The sequence below is a fragment of the Melanaphis sacchari genome, unplaced genomic scaffold (genome assembly GCF_002803265.2).
Source record: "Melanaphis sacchari strain LSU unplaced genomic scaffold, SCAv2.0 Contig74_pilon_pilon, whole genome shotgun sequence".
Taxonomy (NCBI): Eukaryota; Metazoa; Arthropoda; class Insecta; order Hemiptera; family Aphididae; genus Melanaphis; species Melanaphis sacchari.
In genome coordinates this window covers 2044344-2065479 of record NW_020271531.1, presented here as the reverse complement: position 1 = coordinate 2065479, position 21136 = coordinate 2044344, and the positions used below count along the sequence as shown (strand labels likewise).

The 21136-nt window shown below is 27.9% G+C and overlaps 2 protein-coding genes across 6 annotated transcripts in view; both read right to left on the bottom strand.

The window, feature by feature from the left end:
* Positions 1 to 9754: 9754 nt before the first annotated feature.
* Positions 9755 to 10409, bottom strand: LOC112601025. The gene is made up of 2 exons (XM_025348420.1): positions 9842 to 10409; positions 9755 to 9777 (listed from the first exon to the last, which is right to left on the bottom strand). The coding sequence occupies exons 1-2, from the start codon at positions 10407 to 10409 to the stop codon at positions 9755 to 9757; spliced, it is 591 nt and encodes a 196-aa protein (XP_025204205.1).
* A 1486-nt stretch (positions 10410 to 11895) lies between these two features.
* LOC112601119 (LIM homeobox transcription factor 1-beta-like) overlaps positions 11896 to 21136 on the bottom strand; it is a 30119-nt gene continuing 20878 nt past the window's right edge. For 2 of the 5 annotated variants that reach the window (XM_025348557.1, XM_025348556.1), the window contains 5 exons: positions 20831 to 21057; positions 20245 to 20417; positions 18240 to 18420; positions 15273 to 15458; positions 11896 to 12235 (listed from right to left, as the gene is read on the bottom strand). In XM_025348557.1, coding sequence (XP_025204342.1) covers positions 12033 to 12235; positions 15273 to 15458; positions 18240 to 18420; positions 20245 to 20417; positions 20831 to 21057 — 970 coding nt within the window. In that variant the 3' untranslated portion in view covers positions 11896 to 12032. Of the gene's footprint in view, positions 12236 to 13415; positions 13532 to 15272; positions 15459 to 18239; positions 18421 to 20244; positions 20418 to 20830; positions 21058 to 21136 lie in introns of all 5 variants that reach the window. The other 3 variants (XR_003115031.1, XR_003115032.1, XM_025348558.1) reach the window with 3 other exon arrangements.

The window sequence follows — 21136 nt, the reverse complement described above, 5'->3', positions numbered from 1 at the left end:
CTTTTTACAATAAACGTTAACGATAAGTATAAGATTTTAGATACACATTTATATGAAGTGACTTACAACTAAAAATACAAAAATATAATTAATATAACTGACATCATTATTTACCTTTACCAATTATCAGTTTTTACAAATTGTGTACCAGTCCATTAAATTGTTTTCATGAAAATAATTATTATTACAACATTACCTAATACTTATTAGTTAATAACATTAGATTAAATACCTACTATATTATTTAAAATTAAAATATTACGGACTAGGAATAGATTAACTTATTAAATAATAAATAGTAATTGACAATGTTACTTAAGGAATTACTTATGAATATTAACTGTATGTGAAAAAGTAACACGAGTTGTGTCCTACGCCTTACAGAAAAGTTTTAGTACTGAGAAATGAGAACAAAATAATTAATTTAAATAAATATAAATGACCATTCCATAAAATAATTAAACTTATCAATACATTTATATAACTTTACCTACATATAGTATAAAACACGTTATACGTTTATATAAGAGTTAATATTTCTACGATCTTAAGCCCTTAGGACACCTTATATAGTAAATATTATTCAAGTCGTCAAATAAATGCAGCAAGCCTCTTATAGTTCGGTTGTATTATTTATGGTTTAATATTTAATTAGGAGTCTAATTTATGTATAAAAACATTTAAATTGTTTTCATTAAAATTCAAGTAAAAACAATAAATAATATTGTCTATAGTATAAACTATGTACTCAGTAATATTTACATATACATATTATTATATATTATTTATATTGTATATCCGGTGTATACATTATATATTATAATAAATGTTGTGTATTGTTTGTGAGGACGTACAATGAACACTAAATAGGCATGCGCACTAGTGGCTGTTGAATGGCCAATTACTTTCAAACAGTAAATATTATACTACTTTTACGGATACAAAAAAAATTTGAATTGCGAATTCTAGGGTGCTCAATGCTCATAACTGTCATACGGCTCATTTAGAAGGGTGACGAGTACACTTGAAAACCGATCGCTCTGGGGCATCTGATTTTATTGAATGGTTATATTCAAATGAATAATACCACATTTCATATTATTATGACTATGGTTAATGCCAAATTTTTTTGTTTTTTTTTTGTAAATGAAATATTTTTTTAGAAAACTTACAATAAAGGAATATATCAATACAAGAGATTCATAGTAAAAGTTATAATATGTTTTCAGAACATTTTTATGTAAATATTTCTAATTATTATAAAATGTCTTCAAAGATAATGAATTCATATTTACAAATACGTCGAGTGTTACTGCTGGGTAGCTACTCTCCTCATGATTTTACAGTCAACATGTACTTTCTGCTCATATGCTCATTGTAACTACTATTACAGATTGTATATATCAAATAAATGTTAAAAAAAATATATATATATTTACAAATGGAATATTTCTTCATATATGAAATCAGCCTCAAATAACATGTATACAGAAAATCATAAAAAACCAAACATGATATAAAATCCAGATGTCATCAAATGTGTTGTTTCTAACCCATATCCACTCAGAGCTATTTTTCTAATACAATGATACATTATTACCTAATTATATATTTATAAATTATCCATGTTTTTACCTATATTAATATGTGTTAATAATTCATTGACAGCATATTATTATAAAATTTATTTATTTATTATAGTGAAAAAAGTTTTTTAGTATAAAATAATATAATATTGCATTCAATAAATAACTTTTGATTACTGAATTACATTGAAAATATAAATTTTAATTTATCACATTAAATACAAAATTATACAGTGTGTATTTTATTTTATATTTTGTCTAAAAAAAAACGATTAAAATTGATTTTACAACTATTTAAAAGCTGCAGTAATAAGTAAGGCAAGACAACAACCGCAAAAGTGGTTTATTATTTTCGGATTTGTTGTCAACCACCCGTGGAGTTTTTCGAGTATACACTCAAATTCAAATACAAACAAAATAAAATGAATATAAAACTACGTGAGAAGGGAGAGCACGTAAAAACGTTCAAAATATATGTAATCTACTGTTTAAACTTTTTTCCCGCTGCGCGCCGCATGCACAGGACCAGAAGATGGTACTTCAAGTCATAGGACTGTGCAACGGCTGTTATTTTGAATTTGGCAAAATTTACTTTATGAGAAATCGAAGCAGCAAGTTTAACTTAGAATTGAATAACAATTTGAACAAAAAATTCACCATTTTTTGATGCACTTAAAATATTAATTGGCTATGGGGTATGTACGTTAGCGTCGTTAGCGTATATAGTAGATATATACACTAGTGAATAATTTACATAATATCATTAATATTATTCTGATCGTCTTTAGATATTAATAGTATAATTTTAAATAAGAATACATTAAGGTAATTTATTTGGAAACTAAATTGAAGAAGAAGTATAAATAGATAAGTTTATCAACACTTGTTTCTAATATTATAATACGATTTTTTTCAAATTCAGTATTGCATGAATAACTTAAAATAACTTATTATATTTAATTTATAATTTGAACTATATATTAACAAATACTATTCAAATATTTTGATAAAAATAAAAATTTCAGTTAAAATAAAAAAATATATATTCTATAAAATATACCTAGTTCTTTTATTTATAAATCAACTTAAAAATTTGTTTGGTTTTTTAACAAATTATTCTTACAAATCGTCATAGTTCGTTTAGTACATTTTTTTACAGTTAAATATACTGTGTATTTTACGTTTATGTAATTAATTATACATCTGAAGCAATGCTGTGTATGAACATAGTAAATACGATTTAAATGGCCGTCTTGTAATAAAACTGTTTTATTATTATTATTATCACTCCTGTAGTAATTGTCAATACTGACCCCTATATATCCATAGACATTTTATGACCACTGTGATCCGGAAGCCGGTCGAAAGATCAATGCTAGTAAAATTTCCAAAGGGCATTTAGCTTTCTTTTATAGGTAATCGTTTCTTTTTCTTTTTTTCTTTTTTGTTCCTCCTGTAGTCGCATACAAATTTAGGTACACCGACTGACCAACAAGTTTAAATACCTGTTCTATTATTTGAAAATTATCTATTGACCAATACTCAATGCGCTAAATGAAACGTATGGCTATACAATATGTATAAAAAGATACGTTAATGTGACAAATAATTTGTAATACAATAGTTGAATAAGGTGTGAATGTTTATTACGGAAGTCTGATACCCTAGTGTACTTTGGATAATCTGGGAGTTCGTTGTCTGTTTTTCTTTATGAGTTAAGAATTCCTTTTTATTTGACGCTAATCTTTAAATGGTGTTTTTAAAATGTAATAAAATAGAAGGACAATTGATTGCAGATGTTTCTTTTGAAACCGAAATGTGTTAGTGTTAGATAAATATTTTTGATTTTTAAGCTGTTCGTTTTATTTACATGAGTTATCTCCATTATATTTTCAATAATTTAAGTAAATCGAGCAAAAAAAAAAAATTATTTTTTTCATATTCCGGTTCTCCCAAATTATTTTGTTTTTTTGATTATTTTGAAAATTAAGCAAGTACTTAGAATTTTTACTTTTGACCTTTTCTCTTGATTTCTTCCTTTTTTTTTTTATCAATTTATGACCCTGAAAAATCGATTAGTTTATGGTATGAATAATAGTTGATGAAGTGTATAAATCCCGTGTAGCTACCATTGATGATTTTATAGATTTCATAGATTTTAACTATAAAAAATCTAAAATGAATAACAAAATAATAGATTTTATAAATTTTCTATCCAATACCTAATTATTAAAAGTAAATAAGAAGTAACAACTTGTCTTTTATAGAAGTAGTAAGTATATATTCACTTCAATTAAGATTTCAAAAAAATAACCTTTCTTAATGTATATGCAAAGGTACATCAAGTGGTTTATCGTTCACGATCAATTACCATAAAGATCTGGAAAGATAACTAAAATTATGAACGATGTAATATGTATATTGTTAACAAAAGAATGCTCAATAAACAGAATATAATGTACATAAATATTTACGAACATAAAAAAGAAAAGACCATAAATTATATAGATGGTTATTTAATTTAATATTTTTAATAGCAAAAAAAAAACAATATTATTACGATCTACCCATATTATATATGTATTTGGAAATTTAATAATTAATAAGTAATAGTGCTTATTATACCTACTATTATAAAAAGATATATTAGAAACAAAACATTATTTTTTATTTTAAAATAATCTTATAATAAATTTTTAATTTTTATGATAAAAACAATTTTAAAAGCTCCAAATACATGCTTAGGAATAGAAAACGCGTTGTATAACTTTTAAATTGAACCATAAGCATGTTAATTTTTTCAATTATTATAATATTATATAACGTTTACACATACTTAACACGTCTCTGCAAGTTAGTTGGTATAAAATTAATTTTCAATGTATAACGTTGATAATTTATATAAACTACATTTTTACTAAATTTATTGTACTTTGAATATTACATTAAACTTTTGTAGATATATAAATCATATGTATTTAAAAAAAGATTAAATATTAATAATATAGGTACCTACCTAAAAGACAGAGTTATAATCTGTTAAACTATGGTGAGATTTATAAATTTCTCTTTTATGCTTCCTCTTTTCATCTTTTAATCAATATAGATAATTTTTTTTCTATATAATTCTAACTGATTTTATGCACTATGAAGAAATATTTAATTTCTGTATAAAGGCAAAAAAAGTTTAATTAAACATCAAACAAAGCTTTGTAGGTGACCAAATATATATATATTATGTTCTGGATAAAGTAGATTGTAATAAAAAAAAAAAAACAAAAAAAACATGCGGATTAAGGTTTAGTAATAAAAAAAAAATGGTGTCGACGGGTGACTTTAGATTAAAACATATCGGTTTAATTTGGATATTGTCATTTGGGTAAAAAAAATCTAAAGAGATAAAAACGCCAACACAAAATGTTCGTTCATTTTTTGCATAAACAAAAGACCAGTTTTTCTATATCTAGCTGCACTGACCCATACAATTGTAAATACTATATAGTTGCAGTAACTATAAATGTTGATTTATACCATTTAATTTGCATCAGTATTTCTACAAACACATATTTCATCGAAAAAAACTTTTTTCTCGCAATATTTGTTTAATGTTCAAACGGGTTATTGAATTTTTGATTAAAATCTAAAACTGATTTCAAACTATTTTAGTGAATTTGGTCATGTATTGTCTATGAGATAAATATATATTGCATATTATACATTTCAATAATATGTAAGATACTAAGATGTAATATGAAATTAATATAATGTAATGTTTAATGCATATTTACATGATATAGTAATATAAGTAATATATATTCCATCTAATGAACTACCCTATTAATATTGGTTATATACAAGTTTAAAAATATTAAAAAAAAAAAACAATGAATTATTCAAAGAATTTATTATAGGTGTTCGTTTACATTATTTTGAATTTAAAAATGACAAAAATATTTCAATATTGATAAAACATTTTTTTTTTGTTTTGTAAATATTTGATATCACAATATAGATATAGGATTTTTTTTTAATGAAACATTGTGATGAATCTACATAAAATATAAGAATCCTAGTAGGTTTCACAATATTTTATTTTGACAGTATATTTTTCAATTTCTAGAAGAGATCTCTATTAGAGTGATTTTATTTGGACGTAGTCGTTATGACGTGATCAACTGTGTATTTCTAATTAAGGAAATCAATAATTTATTGGAACAATATTTTTATTTTTTAATTACATAATTCCCTTCTTTCAGATAAATGGTAAATATGAAATAGAATGGGTAAATAAATCCTAGAAAAATTATTTTGAAAATTTTAGTTTTAAGCGCATCGTTGAAAAACACTATAATAATTTATTATTATCTCTATGCGTTCGACACGATACAATAAATGCTGGGATATTTAGCACATCGTGCATAGCTGCGTATATTTTGTGCGTTACCATGTAAGTACAATAGGTACATCATACCCTACAGTGATCCGCAGACTGAAATACCTAATAAGCCCAACTGTACGGTAAACCGAAATCAGTTTTAACTTTTAACGACTTATTTGGCGATACTGTATGAAACTCTGATCAAACTCCCGTTGTCCCTCACCATAATATAATCTGGCACACGTCGAAAACCCTCCGCAAACGGCCACCGTGAACAATATATTATTTTATACATATCGTTATTACCGTGCACGCACACTGCTGCAGACATATAAGTACACACCACACACACATAAACCTATATATATATATATATATATATATATAGATTATACGTAGGTATACGCGTGTATGCGTGTAAGATATATTATATCCCCAAGCCTGTGTAACCTACGTTGGACGTGCGAGGCCCGTGTGAATTGGAAATCGCCACTGACGCTGTTTTTCGCGGCTTGTACAAACACCGGTGACGTATAATAATATGTATACATACACGCACGGAGTGCATCGCATTATATAATATACCCCCTACGCCGGTAAACACGTGCCCCGACGTTTTGTAATCTTTTGTTGCACGTGGACACCGTCGCGACAAACTATCCCATCCCCGCGGCGGCGCTTAATACAATATCGTGCCCACCCGTATGTGCTGTGACCCGGTCGTCGTCGTCATCATCGCATTATTATTACTGTACTGCGCGTATTACCCAGAGCGGGCACAATGGACGTTATTTGCGCCCGTAAACAAAAACCCGGTGAAATTAGCGCAGGCCGTGTTTATATTTCACCCGAAAACGATAATACGCCGCGCGGTCCATTATGTTATTGCTGTGTGTTATATATTGTGGACCTTTGGCCGACGACCCGCCGCACCGCCCCGCACCCTGTTTTCGGGCGCATTAAGTACAGTTGGCGAAAATGTTCTCACCGTTTTACGGGATTTGTACTGCACGCCGCCGTGGGCAAAACGTTTATTCGCGTATTGACTGCGCACGGTTTATCCGGGATTCAACAGTTAGCGGCTACGTATTATTGTTTTAGATGTATAATAGGTACAATATATCCTGGTCCGAGATCGTGCCATCGATCATTTGTCTCGTGTCGGTTCCAAATAAACAAAATCACAACTATTGTTAGGTACAGGTATAAACAGTATAGAAATTCATTTTCATTTTCATTTTTTTTTTACACCACACACAAAATAAAGAAAAATCAAGAGTATAACCTGCAATTTTTCAAACAAATGAAAATCTGAAATTTTGGGTGGGTGTTCGACTTACGTCCTCACCTACGTCACGTAATGATATGCATAATAGGTGCCGGACCTGCGGATGAATTTCGTATACAGAATGAGACGCCGATCTTATAGTCGGAGACTGCAGTACACGTGTGCACTATACGTCTATATGCATATTTTAATAAAAAAAAATATAACTCAGTTAATTGACATCGTGTTAATCATTATAGAAATATATTAACATCGAACATTTACGTCCTAAGATTAGACAGTGTTGATGTTGATTTCAAAATATACGTGATATCAATATTATTCACTGCAAACACTGACAATACTGTGTTTAATATCCTTCCTGCTGAAAACAAAAAAAAAAAAACTCTTAAATAAAGTATGTGCATGTTAAAAATTATTTCATAGTATAGTAAATTACTAATTACTAATATAAATACTATCGTCACAGCGTTCCTATATCCAATCTTTTGTCGGATCAATTAAACACGCGATGGAATCGCTTGCACATGTAATGCGTATATATTATAATAATAATAATAATAATAACTAATAAGGAAACTTTACTTGTATTGATAAAATCTGTCGATTTGTTCGCTATTCGTCATCTGATTATATCTAATATTATTATTATTATTATTATTATTATTTTTATTAGCCATCGCGCATTAAAATATCATACTCCCGTTGTCACAACAAGGGTTGATTTTTTCGTATTATTTATTCCGATCGCATAAAACGTTCTTTCGGGCGATGACGACGTCACGGTTTTTGTCACTACGAAAATCTGCGTGACATCCGTGTAAGCAGTATAATATACGCAGTTCATCCCACTCGACGAGTATAATATCATAGAACATAACAATAATAATAATAATAATAATGCATTATCTTTTGTCGCGTTCTATACGGACAGCTGCTATTGGTGTGTAATGCGATTATACCGCCGGGCCGTCCGGGGCCCGAAAAAAACAATGACCGTTGCGCGAGGACGACTGCAAAATACGCTCATCTGCTGATGCGAAGTCGGCAATACCGCGTTGTCCGTCTATGACGTGTGCATATTGCGGGGGGACCGCCACCACCTGCGACCGACGATAAGTCTCTCTACGCGACCGTCCGCTGTAGGGAGGGGGCACCTGTTTTCCGACTGCAATTATAATATTGTACGTGTCGTCGTGTACAACCCGAATCGTGAATACGAATACAAATTTTGTTTTGTTTTTTTTTCATTTTTTTCACCCTCCCCCACCGGATGATCATTACACGAGTATAATATAGGACAGTAATGTTTTTGACTTGGCGCGGTGCTGATACCGATTAGCCTAGATCTCGGATCGTGGACACGTACGCGGCGGAAAAAAATATTTAACAAGTCTATATAGCTTATAACTGATATCTATCGATAGAGTACCTAGGAGGAGGAAGGTTGGGGGGTTATATCCCCCATCGTAATTTTTTTTTTAATCGGTCCACCTGCTATACATATTATATTCTGTGTTACGATAAATGTTTTAACTGCATACAGATCTCGTACAAATCAAATGTGGAACATATCGATAAACTTGTGTATACTCACTCATCAGTCGTAATAACAGCTTCAAATCTTAACAATATGATTTACTTGAACTCTGAAGCGTCTGGTGTCAATATAGGTTCGGCGCATGATCGACGTCTAAAGTGTGACTATATGATACTTCAGGAAAAACGTACCTTAACGATTCGCAGCACAGACTATAATATGTAACATACTTGCCTCTACAGTCTACACGTTATATAGTTATAAAAGCACGTACTTTTATGGTACTAGTATACTTAAAACTGATATCTGAGTCTATGGTTATAAGCTATATATTAACAATAATATAACTGTTGAAATCCCGCTATTCGGGTCTTTAGTTCTGCCCCCCCAAAATTCACTAAAGTGTATGATTACATAAAGAATCCCCTCCCGGATCCTATTGAAAATTCCTGAGTAATCTGTTGGTATCTATTTTCGTGTATGATCGTCTTCAAAAACAGTCGGTTGGTTTATTATTTCGGGCGATACCCGTTTGCGTACATTTAACCTTTTTTGCGACTCGTTTGCGTACAAATGTACAACTCGATTGCGCACACGAATTTTTAATACCTGTGATAAATGACCCAAAACGTAGGACTCGTTTGCGTACATAAACTAGGTATAGCAAGTCTACTAAAACGTCTAAACAAAAATAATGTTTAAGATTGTTTTCAAAAATTTTCCTTCTCACTTTTACAGGCTTAGGACTGTCTGTTTACAACAGGCGTGATTAAAAATGTCTTTTTACTATTTTATTAATTTTAGTGCAATGTATTTAGTATTTTTGTTTTTGTAATGTAATTTAATGTAATTTAATGTAATTTAATGTAATTTAATGTATGTTTAATGCTTCTTTGTCGTTAATTAAACTAATTTGTCGCTATAATATTTTGTTCCGATTTGTTTTAAATATTCCAATCGATTTATAGATTTGTTACATAATTGTCTGAAACATATTTCTAAAAAATTTAATTTATTTATGGTGTCTTTTCGTTGAACATTATTAATACTTTTCTTTATTGAGTTTAATTTTAAATCTGATTCTGATTGAATTTGTAATATTGTGTCTATAACTAGGTAAATATTTGGATGTGGCGAGTAAAATTGACTATTGTAATGACGATGAAAACTTTCTACGCCATTTGTTGTCCTTGGATTATTATTACTTGGTGCACTTGCCCACATAACTGGAGGGAAATCTGAGTCAATCAAAATATAATTTTCTAGAATATAATCTGTGAATTGCGTAAACATAGTCGTAGGTGCAATTGATAGCAAGTCCGTAAAGCCGTCCGAGATTTCATCTGGTGGTAAATAACTTAAACCGAAAAAACACTTAAGCCATGCACCGATTTCTGATGAATTGTTTAAATATTCGTTTAATAGTGGTTTATTTTGTTGGATATGTCGATACCAACTTTGCCCGAGATGGAAATTACAACAAACTAATTTACAATTTGGAAACTTTTGTAATACAGCATTATGAGCGGCTTTTTCAAAATCAGCATGGAAAATATTTATTTGAAGTTGCTTGTTAGTCAGTTGCACACATAATTTTCCTAACATTTCCCATAACATCAAATAAGTCGAAGTCTGTTTGTTGCGTAAAAAACAATAAACAAGAGGAATATAATAGTTATTTTTGTAAATATGTAATGTATACAGTTGCATAAAAAATTTTGGAGCATAAGTAAACGTTCCATCTCCAAAAACATGTTCCGCGTTTGAAATTGCCTCTAAATTAATTTTGCACGTAAATATAATTATATTTTTGTCATCACTAATAAAACAAAATTGTTCACCCTTGTATTGAATTTTATTTTGCATTTCATTTAACTGTTCTATAGCAATTTCAGTCGATGTCGGTAAATTAGGAAAATGCTTTCTTCTTATGTCATATATAGAACGCCTAAACAACTTCATATCCGTATGAGTTAAATTTAACGAAATATCCTCCATATTTTGTAAATCACGACGTATCAATTTACTTGGAAGTATATGTAAGTCATCATTTGCTTTACGTTTTAAAGAGCTTCTAATAATTTCTCTAGAAATTACCTGGTCAGTGTGTGCTTCGTGATTGTGTTCGTTTGAAGTATTAATTACCCTGGTAATCGATTCATTCACTGTAACTCTTGATGTACATTTTTTATTGGTACATCTAAACAACAGATCACCCGATTTTAAAATACGAAATTCACTATACTTATAGTTTTCAATGTTAAAACAACGTTTTCCTCTGCGCGTTTCAAAAACATTTAATATTTGAATGTCCATGGTAATACACGAAATAAAATAACTGGTATCTCGATAGCATCACACGTTCGACTAAACAATAAACCTATAGTAACATACAGCGGTCATCGCAATAACGCACCCATTTATCTAAAATCACATTATCGTTTAGAACCAACTATGATAGTTAATCAATTACGTGCATCTTATCTTGTCTAATTTAATAGTTGTACGCAAACGAGTCGTCATTTTTCAGGTCAAAATTAGTATTAACCGGGTTTTCATGTTTTTCGATGTACGCAAACGAGTTGTCAGTTTACAGGTAAAAAATTGTGTACTGTGCGCAAACGAGTATCACCGATTATTTCATATTATTTTTTACGTCCGCTTTTTACTGTACTGGGCAATCGTACGCAGCATATAGTATTACTTTACTCAAACAAAAGCCAGACATAAAGATTTAATTTTGTTTTTATGACCATCTTTTTATTATTATTTATAATTATACAACTGTCATTGTCCGGTGGAACTGATCAATTTAAATTCGGTAGTTTCACAAATAATGTTTTAGACTTTGATCCCTACGTGCTGTATATTCATATTCTATAAGCAACATATGTAATAATATATACTAAATACCTACGACATATAAGGAATTGTTGGTTAAACCACGTTAAACTTAAGCACATAACAATAAATGATAATTACCACGGATAAATAAATCGTAAGTAAAATTGATTTTTTTATTTTGATAAATAGTAAAATCAGCATAATTTTGATATTATAATAATTGTGTTTTTTTTTTTTTTATTAAATCTATTAAATAACAATATATCATAAATGCCAAATTAACACGATTATAAGTCAACTTAGTTCTTAAACACATTTAAAATAAATACAAAACAACTGTGATAAACAAAATAATAACAATAATAATAATAATAATAGATAATATATAATTGTTTATTATTGGTGTTCATCTAACTGTAATGAACTTGCGTCATCAGATATATTGTTACAAAAATATGACGCTTGCATTGAGTACAATCGATCGATTGGATTTGAGCCACAACGTATAACAGTCTCCTGTGATACGAAACCACCATAAATATGTTTAGGTATCATAATATCTGATGTTAAGTAATTTGGTTCTTGGCGGTTTTTCAAGTCTAAAAAAACAAGTTATGAAATGTAATATATAATAATATAAGTACATACTAAAGTATTTAAAATTTACAAACTAGCGGCTAGTTAATTAACTCATTAAGTAAGGTTCATTTTTATTTTCATTTAATTTTATCTACTATGAATATAATGGCGTCAGTCGAATGGAAAATTAGTCAGGGATATAAACATAAATAAATAAAACTAAAAAAACAATATACAATTTATTCAAATAAAAAAGTGAAATAGTAATTTGTTGTTCAAAAAAATGTAATCATAGGGAAAAAAATATTTAGTACTGATATTAAAATTAAATCTTTTTCGATTCATCTCATAAAAAATAAAAATACTGAAAATAGTGAAAAATGTCTCCATCTATTTTTGTTATAATGATAAATTGTTTAATTCTTATTTTATTTAAATAATTATTATTGTATTTATATTTTATTTATTTTTATCTATAAAAATAAATTATTATTATCGTTTAATAATTTTGGTAAAAGTAATTAAAATTTTTTGCATAAAAGTACACTGTGACAAATAATATATAGTGAAAACATTTGAAGAGCTAAAAATAATGTATTATAAGCTATATAAAACTGATAAATTTAATAGCAATATTATTTATTTCTGAAAGTATAAATACAAAATAAATTACAAATGAAAATTCTTCGAAAAAGTATAAAATGAAATTAGATAGGCACTCGACAATATTGTTTAAAAGCAAAAAAGGATCAAACACAACTATACAATATACATACTAAGTAACAGATATATTTGATTTCAAACATTAAATTTAATGAAATTCGAACGGTTATCTCAAATATCAAGATCTTAATGAAAAATTATTCTAGGAAAATACATAATTTATCATTTTTTATTACAGTAATACATAAATATTTTATGTAGTTTAAAAAAAAAAATTGGTATCTATAGGTACTAGAAAAAATATTACAGTTATTTAATATTTTTCTTCTGTATTAATTTAATCTAAAAATGTAAGTATAAGTATAAAGTGTATCTGTGTATATTATTACTATGTAACAGAACAAGTGTAATATAGGCTGGAACGCGTATTATAAAAAGAATGTGCACTCGACCGAAACATTCGGATTGTTTTAAACAAAGTAATTCAAATATTTATTTTAATTTTTTAATTATGTATCCAAGAAGATTTAATAGTACCTACTACTTAGCTTAGTATATAAAAGAATATACGATACATGCACGGTCAATGAACTCTTTCTTGACAGGATATAGTTATTGGATATTGGATATTTGTTTCATTTTGGAGTATAACTCTGAAATGGAATAAAGGCAATATGATATTGTATTATAAGTACAAAATATACTTAACGTTTATGTTAAGGGCCTTAACAGCATGATTTTTTTTTTTTTTTTACAATAATTATATGAAATGCTTTGGGAGACTGTAGAAAAAATAGTAAAAAAATAATATTTTTACGATATTTATGTAAAAATTAATGAATACCATATTTTAAAAATATTTTAATTATTTAACTGTAAATTTATTTTTTTTTAAAAAGATCGATTATCATATGAACTATTTAGAAGCATAAAACATGTAATGCATGCCAAGATATAAACAGTTTAAATGCAATAACAGTTTAGGAGAAAATATGTCGAAACGCGTATTCTATGCCACTGGCCTGCAACCGAGGAAAATAAAAACTAAAAAGAAAATAAACGTTGTCGTTACGTCTATATTTGTATAAGCTAGAACTCGTCATTGACGTGCGCACCCGAGACGACAGGGAAACAAGGAATTGCACGTTTGTCTGTGTGTGTGGAGGTCACACCGCAGGAAGTCCCCGCGGGCGTTAATACGCACGTTTATTATTTTCTTCTCTTGGCAAAATGATCGGAGGCAACAACGACTAGAGAGGGTGTGGTAGTGACGGGGAGTGTACGCGTGTCACCCACCCACGTCTTTATTGGTCCCTACCATCCCTCGTATGCTACCACGGGCTACGTTTCCCCCCTCTACAAATCCCTTTGACAGCTATAAAACCAGCGGCGCGGGGACGAGGGATTATCCCCCCTGTTCGTATAAAGCCTTCGATCACAGCGGGCGCGGGTTTAATATTAAATTCTTCAGACCAGGACGGGCATTATAGAGGGAAGTGTGGTGGTGGGGTTAAGGGTTTTGTATGGGAACCATTACAAATAACGCGGGAGCTTTAAGACGCCAGTACAGAGGAGAGGAGAATCTTCAGGGGGAAAGTCGTTTTCTTCCTTTTTTTCCCCTTATTCCTTTTTATTTTCTCTTTTTTTTCTCCTTTTACTTTATACGCGTACTCCCCTTTAGCTAAATGCTTTCTAGGTCTTGGCTTTTATATTTGCAACCGAAAGAGCAGAAGAGAAAATTCAGTTTGTGTGTATATATAGCATCATTGTATTGCATCAGGGGGATGAATATATATAAAATCATGACCGAATTCTCAATATGACTTTCGTCGAAGAGTACACCATTTATTTATATTAATTATTTTAGTTATAAACAAGTATAAAGACACATTTGTATATATGTGTAGGTATATAATATGTTATTTGTGTTCATGTTGTTCACTAAGTCTTAAATTAAAAATAGAATTTTTTTTAAAGTCTGAAATTAATGTGACTCATTACTCATCCTTTATTATAACTAATAATTTAAATTTAAATTTTTTTGTTGACAAATGTAAAATAAAGATAGTTACTAGGTACTACATTATGTAATATTCGTACAACTCTACAATATTTATACTAATTTTTAATAACGTATATTATGTGTTTTCTTAAAAATATAACTAATTTTACTCAAATTTGAAAGTTAAGACTTAGGGGTTCGTAAATGATTTTTAAGTATAGGTAAAATATAATTGATAACATCTTACAAAATCCTATAAAGTCAAATATATTTAAATAAAACAGATAATTAAATTTTCAACTAAGTTATTTTTTTTAGCCGACATTTCCTATTAATAAAAATTAATTTTAAAATATATTTGTCAATATCATAATTCATAAAATGAATACTACCTTGACCAAATATACCAAAAGGTTGTTGTTGTAGAAATGATGGCATGGAATCTTGTTTTACAACTGCAGGAGATTGGTGTCGTATGTGAAAAGGCTCATGCATTTGTTGCTGAGATTGTCGATGGGATTCTTGTTGTTGAGTCGTTTCGAACCTTCCGGGTACACCATCCTCACAACCATCAGAACCTACAGAATTATTTTACAAAAAAAGTGCGTTCGTAACTATAACGTCATTTAAAAGAACCAACAATGAAATATAATTTAAATTATAACTATAAAAAATATTATAGTACGATTATTTTGTTAAATTTAAATAAGAGGAGTAATATGTACAGTGTATTTAAAACATTTAAAATAAGAACATGGAAAAGTATTTTAATTTATGCTGTGCAACTGAATAATTATATATATATATATATATATATTTAATTGTACAAACGGTTACTTTATTTGTTGACAAAATAGTTATTAGTTATTACTAAACATATAGAAACGGTTTATTATAGCTGCACTTATACGATAAATATAAAAAAAAAAATGAAATTGTACGAAATTTATAAACATGATTACCTACATATTTCTGCGTAAACTGATTGCAATGTTTAACATAATTTTTGTATAAATCTATTGAGGTTGAGAGATGTTGGCGGTGGTGAGATTCAAGTGGGCAGAATACGATTGTGTACGTTTGTCCTTTTTGGAAACACGATTGCGTATTTTTGTGGATGGGTTGTCAAATGTTGTCAAATTTATTAATTTTACCATATACTTAATAAATATCTAGAGAAATATGTACATTTCTACAACAATCAATATAAAATAACGAAGTATACCTAATAAGAATAACTAAATAATAGAAAAATAACTAATAAATAAATAAAATCGTCGATAAACTATTAATAAAGCTTAAAATATTTTGTATACAATAGTGTAAAAAAAAAATCAGGTAAAATTGTACGCAATCGTGTATCTTAAAAAGGTATCACCGATAACGAACATACGCAATTGTGTTTTTTACCCATTCAAGTCACTATGGTTGGCACAACATTACATTACCTATTTGTAAGCAGTTTTTCATTTGTAGGTATTTATGAGGTGGGATAACCGACGCGGCAAACAAGCACAGTGTTATTCTATAGTTTAAGCATTCTGTGGTAGGTAGGTCAGGTTATTGTAACAGATTTTCGGTTAACCCACATCTCATTTAAACGTATGGCTCAGAAGATATGGTAAGAAGGGGAAGAATGGATTATACAATATTATGACCAGTGCATTGTCGTCCGGCTATCATGATGGTGAAGAATGAAACATAATTAAATATTTATTAATTTCCTCCTCTGTCAATGTGGTTAAAAATTGATTGTTTTTGTGTGCTTACTTAAGTATACACTCAATGTTATGTAAAATTATAAATAAAATCGATTTAAAAATAAATTTATAAAATTATATATAATATATAATAGGTAAATAAAATTACTTTGAAAAAAGATAATTTAAATAAAAATAATAAAATTAATAAAATAAAAAAAATTATACTGTTCCATAGAAGATATTTTCCTAGAATTATAATCACTAATTTTCTTTACTAAAATAAATTTAGATTAGATTGATAGGTGAGTCAAAATTTACAGATTTATAACAATTTACAATAATCTATTATAGACGTATATTTTTTCATTTGAAATCTATAAAAATCACACATGAAAAATGTTTGCTGCAATGTATTATGTGACTGCGTAAGAACTGATGTAGATAACTAATTATTATACTCGAGTAGGAATTCCAAATTCATAGTTTTATTTTTACCCGCTATGTCCTACATAGATACTATTTTATTTTGATGTAGCTATTTATTAAATATATCGTTTCGTGATATATGTTTGTCAAAAACTCAAAAGCCACATAAATTAAAAAACCAACGATATAATTCCTGACGTCTATAAATTATATAATAAGATGTTTGTATATATTTATGTATTTAGTTGCTAATCAAAACATTCTTTTAAGAACATAAATACATAAAATAACAGTATTAGATATAAACTATCATAATCATTATATATACGTATATTTTAAACAAATAATAATTTATAATTTATATTATACGTTTTCTATCCAATCACTCGATTTGTGTGACTTATTACCTCTACAACATAAAGGCTATTAAAACCTTATGATGTTATATAAAAAAATTATTGTCACTATAAATGTATTCAAATTTATAAGTATTTACAGAAAAGATAAATTTTAAATTTAACAGCTCTGAATACGCCTTATTATTATGACTGAAATTTTACATTTGTTGTTGTTTTTTTTTTTTTTAATCGATATTAATGTATACACATTTATACATAATATATTATATTTAATAATCGATAATTATTTTTAACTATTTGATTTTTAGAAACAATTATCATATTATATATATATATATATATATATATATATATATATATGTGCGTGTGTGTGTGTGTGTGTGTGTGGCAAACTATATTGAAAAATAAAATTTGGCTTATTTTTTGTTGGTATGTTAGTAAATGAAGAAAATTAATAAATAGATAGCCAAAAATAAATACGGGATTGGGGTAGGAGGTTTTTTCAGCCTGCAAATCGACAGAGGGTGGAGCGTCTTGGTTTCCTTGGTAACGCGTATGACCCTTGTCTTATAGTTCACGGCAGTGGTGGTATAACATCGACACTAAATTCCACATATATATCAAGAATTTCGGTTTGGAAGATTTTAAAAACTTAAATTTTAAGTGTTAGAAAAAACTAATAAGACACAACACATGTTTCATTGTGTATTCATGTATATAGCACCATTACAGAATTTAATTGGCATTTAGACCATGCAGAGGTTGATGTGTAAATATTACTTATTACAATTTATAGGTAAGTAGGTACCTACCAATAAATAAAAATAATACTAGTGTATATTTTATAATGTTATGAGTTTATAACACTTACTGTATTGTTCGTCTTTTATAGCTGATTGCAGAAGTCCACTCGAACTACATGAATTACCACTTTCAGCACCACTACAATTATTTCCATTAATATTATTGGACGAGGCAACTAAACTGTTGCTATTAAGTTTTGCTTTTTTTTGAATCTTTTTCATTTTTGCTCTTTGATTTTGAAACCAAACCTTAAATATAAATAATTTATTTTTAATACCTTAAAGTATTCAAAACTAAACTAAATCAGTTTAGTTGACTGTTGCCTTAGCTCATCATGAAACAATTTAATTTTTGATAGTAGATATACTTATTTAGACACTTATAAAATTAGTTGGTACATAGCTTTAGCCTTTAGCCTAATAAATAGATAATCGAATGAAAAATTTGTCTTATAGAAATTATAATTATTATAAAGCAAAACACTATACATAAATTTATGGCTTATAATTATTTTTATAACTTTATAATATCTATATGATTAAACAAGTCAATTTAAATAAATATTTTCCATACACCATGCGGCTATTGGATATTTAGCTCTCAAAACTTAATATTATCAGGAATTTCTTGAGTAATCGATAGTAATGATAGCATGTTATTATATATCTATTAATTTTGAATTTTAATTCTTATCATGTGTTTAATGTAGAAAACCAGTAATGTGTTCTGTAAAATTTGGTACTCATTTTAATTTATATCGCCGAGAAAAAAAATATGGTAGGTATTTATATTTCAACACTACTAACGATGAACGGAATACAAATAGTAATACGCAAAATAACTGAAATATACAAATCGACTTACCAGAAACTACTGAACATTCCACCTATACAAACTATTCCAAAATTAGAATATATCATTAGTTTTAAAGTCTGTTCTATGAATATATTTAAAACTTATAGTTTTTAGTTAGGTATTTAAGTTAAAAAGTGTTTTTATCAAATAATATTAATTATATATTAAGTAATAATCTGTAATATACGTTATTCTAACCTCAAACCATAAAAAAAAAAAAAAAAAAAAATACCAACTAATATTTTTCTATAGAATATTATTTCATCAGTATTCAATTAATATAGATAAAATAATATTACTCCATTGTATATAATAGAATTTCAAGTGTACATACTTCGTCTTGAGTATGTTACTGAAATGGATGTGTTAATTTGAATTCAATGTCAAATAATTGCATACGAAACGATTCTGTGCAAATATAGATGGATCCCTATCTATTTCGAATGATATTTTATTATAATTATATTTCTTTAATACGGTATGTTAAACTACATTGGATTTAACAATTTTGACGTAATATGTAGAATGATGCAAGTATAAATATCAACAAATTAATTTAAATATTTTTTAAATTTCATTGGATGCTTATGAAATACCTAATAATATACGTAATGGTGAAAGATTTCAAGTCTCTAATGTTCTCTAAAATTAATTTTTTTAGAATTATAAAAAAAAATATATCGATAGAGAAAAAATTATTATTTTCTGTTTAAACATCCAATTAAGTCAAGATTTAAACAGCAAACGTTTATGAAAAAAAAAATTATGTTAATATATTTTAGATATTTTTAGCCATTGTTAGATGAACTTATAGGGACCTTTGTATTACATTTTTAAGTTCATGACTTGAAACAATAAACGACAGTTAAAGAAGTATAACATTATAATTTATAAAATTCTACAAATAGTTCACAAAACTCCAAAAAATTTTAAAAATTATATTATTTCTAGAAAAATAATGCATTACAAATTAAAGTTTACTATATAATATAATTGTTAATAAAATAAAATTCTGAATAACTTCTGATTCAAAATGTAGTTATTCTCAGATATATTAGACATTAATAAACAACCCAAAACATAAATACTGTTTCCACATGATTAATCACAACAATTAAGGAAGTAAAATATACGATTGTTTTATATAGATATTGAACTAATCCAATTTCTTATTTTCAATATTTAATATAGAAGTTTTGACACACGTTAAAACAAACCTGGACAATGCGAACACTTAAGCCTGTATCATGTGCGAGCCCTTCTCTAACTTTTCGACACGGTTTTGGGCTTAATTCAAATGATGCTTTAAACGCACGTCGTTGTTGGGTAGTAAGAATCGTTCTGGGGCGCTTAGGTCCACGGCGACCATCGTGGTTATAACTCCATTCTCCTGTAATCATATTTCATGTAAAAATCTGTAAAAAAAGACTTATGAAATCTGTACTTATTTATTATTTCTGTTAAAATAGTAAAGAAATAAATAAGTAAAACTTTTGATGAACAAATCTCAGAAATGTAATTAAAAAAATTACGAACAAATAGATCATAATATTAAACCAATTAAATTGTAGTATCTGGTTTTCAAATATTTTATCTATTTTTATCGCAGATAAAAATTACTTCTATTACAATTTGATGATAATTAAATTAAAATTATATAAATCAAAAACTAAGTTTTTATTTAAAGCTCAATTTCAATATTATGCTAAAATATATTTATGAATAGATCATGAAATAATAATAATTTTGAATTTTAAACTATTCATGGGCTAGTAGAAAAAAAAACAAAAAAAATATACTAACCAGTGTTTCGGTTGATTTCGTCTCTCATCATGTTCACCTCTTTCTCATAATCTGGACGACAAAATAGTTGAGAGTGCTTTATTACATATTGATCACCAGTGCATAGACGTATACCGCACACTACGCACACAAAACATTGTTCATGGAAAACGCACTCGCCTGCTCGCATTACCAATTCACCAGCAGCGATATGATCACCACAACTGCCACAACTACGGTATACGCACCTAAAACAAAAATAAAATTAATTTAATTTTTCACTTTATTATAATAATAAGTATTATTATTTAAATTTCTCAGGGACTG